Source organism: Apostichopus japonicus, chromosome 17, assembly GCF_037975245.1.
Source record: "Apostichopus japonicus isolate 1M-3 chromosome 17, ASM3797524v1, whole genome shotgun sequence".
In the NCBI taxonomy this organism is placed as follows: Eukaryota; Metazoa; Echinodermata; class Holothuroidea; order Aspidochirotida; family Stichopodidae; genus Apostichopus; species Apostichopus japonicus.
The window spans coordinates 33,898,755-33,910,639 of NC_092577.1; the positions used below are offsets into that span (position 1 = coordinate 33,898,755).

An 11,885-nucleotide genomic window follows, 5' to 3' on the forward strand; every position below is an offset into this window, starting at 1 on the left:
TGGCAAAAAGGTGAAGCCTCAGATTTTTTTAAACAATGGGGATTAATTGTAATTAATTAACTTTTGACCAAAAATTATTAGGCATCACCTTATTCACACACAATCCAACAATCATCAGTTCAACTTTGAATGTGATCCATCAAAATCTTGAGGAGATTGAGATATTTGAAAATGTTACAAAGAATGACCCCCGATAACCTCCTAAATGACATTTGACCTCAATTTTCCGAACACCCCTCGTAACCCTCATCCCGAGGAACGTTGTGACCAATTTTCATTAAAACTGGCCATACACTGTACGAACGGAAGCAATTTGAAAATATAGGGCCGGGGCCCGGGCCACAAAAGACCCCTAGTTGATCTTTGATCTCAAATTCATGAACACCCTGAAGGTAAAACTTCCATAGTACTATCGTGACAAACCCTCAACATTGTACCATGGAATCTGTAGGAGAAGAAGCATTTTGCGTATTTCCACAAAATGGCCCATTTCGGCCCACAGGTGACCTTTGACCCCAAATTTCGGACTATCTCTGATGGCCCTATACCCAATGGTCCTTGTGTCCAAGTTTCATGAAATTCCATTAAACACTGTGCGAGTGGAAGCGGTTTTACCAATTGTTGACGGATAGAGTGATAGACGCCGCACTGTAACAATCGCTCACACCAGCATGCTGGTATGAGCTAAAAACGAATTGCTGAGTAACATTTGTGGTAAAAACAATATCAGTTGAACATAAGTTTCTTCAAATGTTGCAAATGTAATAATAACATTTTCTTCAGCCATGCACCATAATATTCCTCATCGAACAAAAAAGTCCGAGCTTTAGCTACAAAAATGTAAGACAAGAGTTGATGCTGAGTAAAAAAATAGAACAAAGGGCGAAGTTTCTCAAAACAGAATTGTATCCTACTAGCTTTGTTTTACCCATTGCTTGCATCTGAATGCATATGGGATATTGTGTGTAAACTAGAACTTTGTAACTAATGTTGACATTAAACCAGGGGACAGGAGCCGAGGGGGAGGGGGGGGGGCACTGGGGGCACGTGCCCCCACTTTTTTCTAAAATAGCAAATGTGCCCTACTGTCAAATAAAATGTGCCCCTTTGATGAAGAACTGTCTTTTGGATATCTTAAGCCTTTGTTAATTTTAATAATTTATTTTAATTATTCACGTGCACCATAATGGTATTGATAGCATACTAACACATCATATATATTTAAGTAATATGGCCGGTGTGTATCGGTTTATAGTATAACGAGTGGTGGTTGTGCCTCCCCCACACTTTTGGAAGCGTCCCAACCCCCTGCATAAAACGCTCCCAGAGTAACCGTTTGGTAACCGAGACAGCGATTTACTTCAAGGACAACCAACTTAATGGACGACAGGAGTTGACGAGGAGTATATAAGTCAGAACAGACCGAGAAGTTTCTCAAAACATAATTTGCATCGTATCCAGCTTGCTTTTAACCATGTTTTGTTTTCCATATTGGATATTATGTGGCAAATAGAAGTTTCTGATTGATACATTATTAACATAAACACTTAACCGATTGAAAAACGAGACGGCGATATACGCAAGAAAAGAAAGGAAGTTCCAGTGTTCTGTGCAAGTATGAGACGATTGAGTTCTCAATATTTATATTTGAATCTAATCAATTGGTCATAGGGTGATGTCTTTAACTGGAAGAGATTACAAACCATAAAAAAAAATCATCGCTTCGATTTAATGGATTTTTACATGTCATTGAAAAGTAACGCAAAATATATATGTGTCTTCACAAAAACACTGTAGAGTACATGATTGTATAACTATCAAACACTTTAATCTCATGAACGTATCATGCGTATTTCATAAGACAAAGTATTCAATGTGATTCTTCGTCATTTGATGAACTATTACAAGAATGTTGATGATGTTATCCTCGGGACACATAAGCCCAGCCGTCGACACACATCACAAAACATTAAAAGAAACGATACCTTCTGAACTCAGAATTATAAATATATACATCATGAATTAAAATCTAAAGCAATACAGTCAAATCTGAGCAATGTTAGGAATAAGTGCATAAAGTGGCTTCATAATAAACACGACAAAGGAGATCAAAGCTAACTATCTCCGAATTGTTAAGGTATAAATAACTATTTATGAAATAGCTGCTCGTGCGAAACTGAATGAATCATTTATGAAAAGAAAAACTATTAATTTTGTGCGATACTGCTTGAATGTACTTAATCAAATTACAAATGACTTAATTGAGTTTCTATAAATTGATATTTACAATTTAAAGGTATTGGGACACAAACGTCTTCTTTTTTTCAATTCACCTTATGTACTTTACAATTTTTACTATTTTATCGTTACAGAATATTACATAACATATTTTTATCCTATTTGAAAACTTAAACTAACTGAGAATCACAAAACTTAGTCTGCACTCGTATTTTCTCTTAAATTGAACTATTTACAAAAAACTCATTTCGAAATATACACTATAAACTTTTTGTCGTTGTATTAACGTTTTTCCCAAGCTTCTACACGTTACATTTTAGTGTACGGCCGCAAGATGGTTTCCACTCAACAAACCAATGCCAAGCCCTACAAGAGGTATGATCATTGTATGTATAACGTCACTTCCTGTTGCGGGTTGAAGTCTATCTATAAACTTCACGAGTCTTTCCCAAAATACTCTGTCCTTCGCCTCATACATGAGATTAATATTAAGCCTAAACTTATCCCAGTTATGGCGAACATCTCGGCCTTTGGAAACTAAAATGGCTACTCCAATTCCCATAATAATCTTGAAAATGGACAAAGAGTAAGTAAATAACTGTGCTGACTCGACATGCATATAATCTGCTTCCGTGCAGTACAAAGCGCATGTAGATGTAAAGTTAAGATGTCGAAACGTAAGTGTTGAAGGAGGAATTGTTACCAATTGTGACTCGGAGCTATTCGAATCGTTATTACGGACCAAGTTTAAAGTGAAGAACACAGTCATACCAAATGCAGAACTGAATAGCAACAGACTGAACATCGGCAAGAACAATCTCCTAAATTGCAAGTACTCTTTGTAAAACTGTCTACATTCGGTGATACAGTTATTTAATTCTCCGACATGCTCTCGGACTTCTTCCTTCTTCTCCAAGAAAATGCGATGCAGATACATAAAGTAAACGAACAGATTCCCATAAATTAAGCCAAAAACCTCCACAAACATCCAAATGTTAGAGAGCCATATTTTACAATTTTTCTGCATGAGAAGGAAGAAAAGAATCCTCCATACTGAGAAAGCTGTCGCGAATAACTCGAGTATAATCAAGATTCCGAAGCGTGGGAGGCATTTTTCCCCTCCTAAAGGATGCCATTTAGCCAAATCTCGGATGAAGCTCTCCTCGGAGAATAGATTCATCCAAGAAATATTCGCTCGTCTTTGATGTTGATATCCTGGCAACAGTTTTGAAAACGTTACTATGGTGGTAATGATCTGAGGTGAGACTAAGACAGGCCAAAAACAGATACTAACAACTACAAAATGCATAGTATGGTGCTCGTGTCCTAAATTACAGACGAAGTGCATTAACACTGCCCCAGTGGAGACGGTCGTTACCAGCAATGAAATGACAAGGAGAGAACCACACATCAGCTTCCTTCGTACCCTGGATAGGCCTGCAACGGTGAAAAAAAGTAAAATGCAGAAAATTAAAATAATTCTTTTTAAAGACAGGTCATTATTTTGGAAGATTTAAACCAAAAGTAAATAGTGATATAATTATGCGTATATCTCAGAAATTATCAGATCATCGGATTTGTCATTACAGCTTCAAAACTGCAACGTTTGCAACAGGAGATGTTTTCCATTTGGAAGACTTCTTTCAATTCTAAAATTTGAACTAAATATGCTGGTGAAATGTTAATAATGGCCATGGCTCAGTGTGGACTTTTACATAGTTCACATCAATGCAAAACTTAAAAAAAACAAAAACAATTGCAAGTACTGTTTGTTTTAGGGACAAAAAAATATTTATGTAGCCAATGAATGCAATCAAAATAATTAAACACGATAACAAGTTATTTCTGTGTAATGAAGGTATAATCACTATCGATACTCATAACCCCCCAAAAATGCAATTATAACTTACCAATGGATGTGACGGTCGAGATGTGTTTTCCGTCGGATGGCCAATCGAGTAACCCGAGAACCCACATCATCATTTGCAAAGGACCGGAAACTTGTCCTGGTGTGTATTCCTTGTCTTGTATATCCATGATCGCAGCTAATATTATTCCAAAAATACAACAACAGCAGCAGCAATAACATCAATAACAACTAAACCAAAGCGATTCCTCTTCACATAAGTTATAATTCTGATCTCCAAAGTAACACTCTTAGGTTAAGTAGCTTCCTTGTTGCCGTTCATCCGGATGTGTGATACAGAAAGAAAGCAGATATACGAATTCAATAAAAAGTTATTCAGCTGAAATGAAAGTTCGCTTTAAATATTAACTTCCGAGGACTGTATGATTGTTGTGCAGAAAAGTACAAGTCCAATACTTCCTCGTCTTTACTTCCTGTTGATAGTGCTTACTTCATATGGTACACTTAAATGATGAGGTATAGCTTAATTTATACACAACGAGAAAACTTCGGGACTAATAGCTTGGATGCATTCAGGAAGATACTAAATTCAAGCAAATCCCTGCTCCAGGTAACAATTAATATTATGTCATAGAATGAAAATGATGATACTTGAACAGACAACAATCAGAAAATACTATCACAGGCATAACAGAAAAACAACTATGGACAAATAGTGTGTTCATGGGAGAGAAACCTTTTCCTCGAGCGTAAGCCTATTTCTATCATATTACAGTCGATAACAGAACCGATGGTTTCACTAAAATAGACAGTCAAGAGGAACATTTTTACATCAATATGGAGTTATTGGTATTCGAGATTGTCCCAGTGTGTTCCATAATTGAACTTGAAGCAAACAGGTGTGACGTCACAGTTGCACGCTTTTAGCAACTCATTTCGGCTTCTTTTACTGTTCACTGTAATATTTTGACCTTGGATAAGGACAGGGTTCCACCTGTACTAAGAACATGTGAAATTAAAAATATGACAACGACTGAGGTATGTTCAAAATGAGATGTATCACAATTTTGAAATGAGGAATTATAGCAAATTTTAATAAAATATATAGATAACAGAAATTTGTCAGTGTGCTGACTATTACATCAAATTCGTTTGCTTCAATTTCACGTTTGGTATAGAACGAGTCAACTTCAAACAAATGATGGTATCGCGAAAGTGGTACATACGTATTGACTATGCAAACTCTCACCAGTATGCTTAGAATATGTTTCTCTGTAATCAGTCCAAAATACCTGGACTATTTATTCAATTATTATTATAGAAACTGGTATTATGCTTTCTGGGATGACAGGAAGTGTTTGCCTGATAACAATCCTGTACCAAGTCCTACCAATGGAATTATTACAGTGTGAATGATATCAAATTCAGAAGATGGATTGATTTGGTCAAGAAATTGAGACAGCCTCTCCCAGAAAACTCTATCACGTCTGCTAGCAGTGCTATATAAGAAATTCAACTTCATTTTGAACCCATTCCATACATACTTTAGATCTCGTGCCTTGGTCACTGCTATTGTGATAAAAAGACCATTACAGATTTTACTCAGAGACAAAAGGTTGATGAAATAATGCGAAACTGTGTTATGTTCGAAATCTGCCTCTGTGCAATATTGAGTACAAAATGGCGGCCAACTATCGTTTAGGGCGGTTGGAATTGGTGTCGTTATTGTGACTTTCGTTGAATGTTCGTATTCATTGACAAAATTCAATACAAAGAAAGAAGTTAACCCAAAAGATGAACTAAAGAGTAACCAATTAAGGTAGGGCCGAAAGATCTGACGAAGCTGCAAATATTCCTTCAACAAATCTTTTGCTTTAAGAGTACAATTCTCTAAATCTCCGACATTTTCTTCGATGAACGAGGTAGTGTATCTTTCTCTTGCTTCCAGAAATATTCGTTGGAGGTACAGGAAGTATGCAAATGTAGCAGTATACATCAACCCGAAGACCTCCAAGAAAATCCAGACTTTATCCAGCCAAAATTTACAATTTTCTTGCATGAAGAGATAAAAACTAATCCTCATGGTTGACACCATAACTGCAAGTGATAGGAAGAGTAACAGTACCCTAGTACCGGGATTATTCAGTTTCTGTAATTGGCCATTGAAGTGGTGTTCTCGAAAAAGCATTTTCCAAGATATCGTATTACCTTGTTTGTCCTGGTGCGTAGATTTTGATCGGTTTACAAGGTTTGACATGGCCGACACTAGGCAGAGTATCTGTGGTAGAATCAGAATCGGCCAATAACAAACACTGACTGCCACTAACTGCAGCGTGTGGTGCTGTTCGCCAATATTGCATGCAACGTTAATTAGCACAGTCGATAATGATGCCATCGTGATTAACAATAGAAAAGAGACAGACGACAAGCAGGTAACATTTCTCCAACATCTTGAATTACCTAAAAAAAAAGAAGACAAAATACGTACCGTGAATATATTCCTTGCATCGTTTTTTTCACAACCACTTCAATGATGGTGGAAGGAAGCATATGCGAACATATTAACTAAGATAATGCAATTAAAATGTAACAATGTAATACCCATTACTTCAATATGTTGTATTCACATGGTATCATGTGTAATACAAATTTAGGTTTATCTATATCATAACGTGTATTACCTTAATTAGTGTACTCTTGCGTATTACAAAGAACATACAAGCTCCTTCTTTATGTCTGTCAACTTTAATATTAGCCCCTGGATGGTAATTTCTCCCTCCCTTCCCCCTCTATCCAATACATTGAGAAGAACACGTCTAATTAAAAGGCTGTTAGTTTTTTCATTGTTTCATAGTAGCCGATTAACTTGTCTGCAGATGCATAATTCCTAGAATTAGCAGTCCAAACAATGTTTTGGATGAGTCTTGAAGGATCAACAATTAATAAATAAAAGTGATAAATGGACATTAATTCCTCCTAAAAGTGGTTACGTGTCTATACCGTCCTTCATTATCCTATATCATATTACTATAGAATATTGAATAAGAGCAAGGCTAGTTTCTTAGTTCTAATACACCGTTGAGTATAAGGGGAAATGCAAAACTTACCAAATATTGCATGGCTCCGAACTAGCGGATTTGTATCTGGTTTCGGGTTGGACCATTCGATTAAACCAAGAATCCATGATATAAAAAACATGAAAATGGAATGTTTGATGTGACCAGAATGTCGTTGACCAATTAACGATAGCTTCTCCAAATCCATCTTTCTCGAAGTTGTAAACTGTACCTTTTTCAAGCTGAGTAAAGAATGATCCATCGCAGTGTGTACTTAACTTTTTAACGTGTTAATCGTTACGATAACAATTAGCCACTTAGGCAATTAGTAATGTATTCGGGCTCCTTACTTTGGAAAGTAAAACCACGTTCCCAAATGTATTGTTTAATTAAACGACCTCTATCAATTAAACTTTCGGTATGAAACTTTCCTTTTTCTCTTGATGAAATGTTTGTTGTTTTTGATTTTACCTTTTCCCACCATAATACAGAAAAAAAAATGGTGTGTGAATGAATGATCAGAATAAAGTCTCACGAGCGCCCTCTAAATATTTAGGTAGCATATCCCATACAAAGTTGAGTAATCCATGTATATACTAGTAAAAAAATTGCAAACAAAATGACATCGCAGTACGGTCTTTCAGATATCAGTTACCAAGCAAGTGACGTGAAATTGTATTGTGATTTTTACAGCGTAATATAATGCAGTTGTTAAGGTAAAGTGATGTACAAAATTTGTGTTAATTTTCAGCGGCAACTTTCTGATTCGTAGATATTATTGATACGCTCAGAAAGCAGGTTAATGAAAAATACTCGAACTGTTTGAGTGGTATCCGTTTACCTGGGGCAAGCCAAAAGGCTTCAGGATAAAGAAGCGGAAATTAAATTGAAAAGCAATTTCCAACCTTGGCGAATGTGTAATGTTTTCTCTATAGTCGTTTGCAACACATGAGTTAATCAATTTAAGCTTGATATCTTAACATTGTTTACAATGTGGACTAGCAATAAAGCATGCGCAGTACGTCTGCGACCTAAAAAAGAACGTCCTGTAACAAATGCTACCGTCTTACAAACACAGAGTTATAATTACTGACGCACGGTTGTGGGACATGAACAGTAGTTGCTGTACCAACCATTGAGTGCGAGTTCATTAATACGCGATTCTAAAATGAAGTCGTATCTAGTCGTTTAATTCCGGCCTATGGATATACCCGGACATGGCTCTTCTTCGTTCTCGGCATGACGAATTAGAGTAATTTAAAGAGAGGTGTGAACTGAAATCAAGCGGTACCGTACCTCCTATACTTCATCTCGTAGGCATTCTCATCTTCATAGACTCCTTGTCCAGTCGCGCAGTTCTTTGTCTTACATGGGAACAAGTTAACAGCTTTGCAGTTGTTACACTGCCACCTGTAACACATGCTACCTTGTTACGAACACAGAGTAGTCATTACTGATACACGGTTGTGGGACATGAACAGTAGTTACTGTACCAGCTATGAGTATCGTCTGGATATTTTATATTACAATGAGCTGTTTTCAAGTTTTTATTTTGCTATAGTCAGCTCAGTGTTGTAATATGTTTATTAATGTGTTTGGTTATCTAATTCACGACGCTTTGATGTACTCTTTGCTGATTGGTATCTGGATAGTTAACTGGTTAATCTACCGAATGGCTGTATAGATAAACCATAAATGTTACAGCAAGTAGAAAACTCGTCAACAGGTGAGTGACGTGTTGCAAGAGGCACGGACACATTATTCAGTTCCTCCGTTACGATTCCCTTGGAATCAATATTACATCTTGAATATCATATGATTGTACCTGTTATCGTCAGTATTTTTTAATTTTAATATTATAACATCAACATTTCTTTGCTCAAAGTTTGTCTTTGCTTTCTGGCGTCCGAAATTGTTCGTGACCAATAGAGTGATAACAAATGACATGAACGATGACAAAAAATGTCCATTTGGCTTTTTCAATCCACAGTTGGTCCACCACGTTATAATAATTCAATACAATAATACGGTTATAAATGGCTCAGGTCGCATTACGCTCCTGGCAAAGATCAAATTTAGGAAAATATGCTCATGAACGCTACAAATTCTAATTGTACCTTTGAGCCCTTATAGCAATGGTATGTCTGCTCTAACAGTATGGTTCAGCTTGTATTCCCTCTTCTGTGTTTTTTTGGGCATCTATATTAAGGATACTAATATCAGGTATTTTGTGGATCACTTTTTACAGAACTGTTAAGTAATAACACTATTTCTTTTGGTAGGACCATATATACAAGACCCTCGCTAATGCTAAATCAAAAGCCTTGAAAGAAGTGATCTTATAAAGTTCAAGAACGGCGGTGGTTGGAGAACTTCCAGATTTTAAATTAAGGATATCGCCAGTAACCAGCGTGGAATCATGAAGGTAAGCTGGACTTGGCTAGTTATTTGAAGCATAAGTTAGTCGTAATTTCTCACTTAAAATACAGCAGGCCAGAAGCCAAGAACTCTGAGTTGGAAGGGCGGGCACAATGTCTGTATCCTGTAACTTGTAACGTATTTGTATAAATGGTGTGGACATAGATCGGATGCAGAGTAGTCTAAACTTGGGGCGACCACTGTGCCATGGCCTGCTCACGGGCTATATTAAAATAAAAATCAATGTGGTTTCACTACACTAAACATCTACTTCTAATCTACTAACAGCAAGTTAAGCTTAAGATACTCGTGTGTTTAGGAACATTAGAGCTGGGATATCTCCCAAAATTCAAAAAACATATCTCAACTCCTGATTGGAGGAAGTTTTTCATTACAATTATTTCTGTCACATAAACCAATGATTTTTGGCTTTGTGTCTTCTGTATCAAAGTATATCACACCTAATTCAAGCGAGTTCTAGTTTCTAAAAAACAGCAATAATATGCCATAAGTCATGACGATCTCATCATCAAACTCTTGCCATATTTGGAGCATTTTTGGTATTTTCTAGGAGTTGTTCACCGTAATTTGAATTTCCATTTAAAACGGTTTTAACATTTTCCAGTTTTCTGTCTCTTTCAACAGAAACCCACGGTCTTTATATATGTAATTCTAGTGTGCTTGATTTCTCTAACAACTCTCTACAAATTTCTTAAAGTGAATGACATAACATTCAAAAAGGATTACGACTTTGGGTAAGCTTGCCGATTATATCAAATAGTATATAATGACCATACGTTTCAAAGAATATACATTTAAAACAAACTTACCTTTCCTGGTTTCCAAAAAATTCCGAAATAATGTAAGGCTCATGGGGATTCTTACTCATGGGTCTGGCCACATTGTGTAGTTAGTGGTTGAAATATGAAATTGAGAGATGCTAGAAAACTTAAAGGTGCGTTTACCCCAATCAGCATGTTCACAATGCATAATTTATATAATCTCTTGGTGTTCGATTTCTAGAAATGTTAGCACGCTTACAAACTTGGGTATTTGTTTGACCTCTTAGAATCTATTTAGACAATCAAAGAAGTTGAAATTAATGAACGCGAATAATAGACAGGAAAAATGCTTGTATAAGTTTTCCTTAGTTTCCTTACTGACCGTCTCAAGGTATATCAAAATTCAAATTCTGTACAACATTTTTGTTTTCAATTTTACGCTTCATCCAACGATGACATCAGTGATGTTTGGGTTTCTTTCCACACACGGTCAAGGAATTGTTTCATTGAATGACCAAAAAACATGTAGCAATGCTTCGGAGAAATTTGATTAGCACAAATCATAGATATAACCAAGTCACCCCGAAGATGGAAAGAAACATTCTAGGGAATTGGGCTTTGCTTATCTGTGCGGTGGTGGAAGTGATAACAGTGGCAGCCGCGCTTATATTGGCGTACTATGGTACACCATGGAGACAATTTAATCTGGCATGACGGTAATGTTTAGTTATAATAAAAGAGAATAAGTCTTTGATGTCGACACAAACATTTTAATAAGCTTTTGATAATGGTGAGTTTTCCTACAAACGCCGCAAAACATGCCAAGTATATTACTAACATGTTACTATTTGAAAACAAATAACGTCTTTGAAAATAGGACGTCGTTTTTCTTAAATCATTGATTCATTTTCTCTTCTTACAGATTTGCTCTTAAAGAGAGTGAACTATACAAATGGTTTCATGCACACGAGCAAAGTACTGTTTTGTCAACAACGGATGAGCCATGTCGCGAAACTGGTAACTTTGTCTTTATCAAGACCCATAAGACAGGTAGCACAACACTCAGATCTATAACATCGCGTTTTGGCTACTTCCGTAATCTTTCGTTTCTTTTAGGAACAGACACAATCATTGGACATATCTATTCCATCCGCTTCGACTGGAAGAATCTAAAGATTTTGCCACCAATAGGTATAAATCCAGGAGACTATGCCAATTACCGAAACTATAACATTTCAGACGTTCATATTCTTTTTGAACCAGATAAAATGGAAAGATTGATGAACCCCGCTCCTGATTTAAAGTACATATCGATTGTTCGAGAACCGACGGCGCAATGGCTTTCCAACTTTCAATACTACAAGCGATACCAGGCAATCGGTCTAACTCTTACTACACTCAACAAAACCCTGTTACCGTTTCTAAAGTCGGACGAAGTTCACAAATTAAACTTCAATAGACAATCAAAGGACCTTGGAATTAGCCCAGATATTTTGCCCAATTTGCTCAAATCAACTTTTGACA

The 11,885-nt window shown here is 36.4% G+C and overlaps 1 protein-coding gene across 2 annotated transcripts; it reads right to left on the reverse strand.

The window, feature by feature from the left end:
• Positions 1–1,035: 1,035 nt before the first annotated feature.
• On the reverse strand, positions 1,036–7,653 carry LOC139954674 (uncharacterized). 2 transcript variants are annotated; one of them, XR_011788166.1, is made up of 3 exons: positions 7,213–7,653; positions 4,149–6,565; positions 1,036–3,675 (listed from the first exon to the last, which is right to left on the reverse strand). XR_011788166.1 is itself a non-coding variant. In XM_071954590.1 (3 exons), the coding sequence occupies exons 2-3, from the start codon at positions 4,273–4,275 to the stop codon at positions 2,555–2,557; spliced, it is 1,248 nt and encodes a 415-aa protein (XP_071810691.1). In that variant the 5' UTR covers positions 4,276–6,565; positions 7,213–7,589; the 3' UTR covers positions 1,036–2,554. The 2 variants fall into 2 exon arrangements, 1 of the variants encoding a protein (XP_071810691.1); XM_071954590.1 differs by having other exon boundaries at positions 7,213–7,589.
• Positions 7,654–11,885: the final 4,232 nt, after the last annotated feature.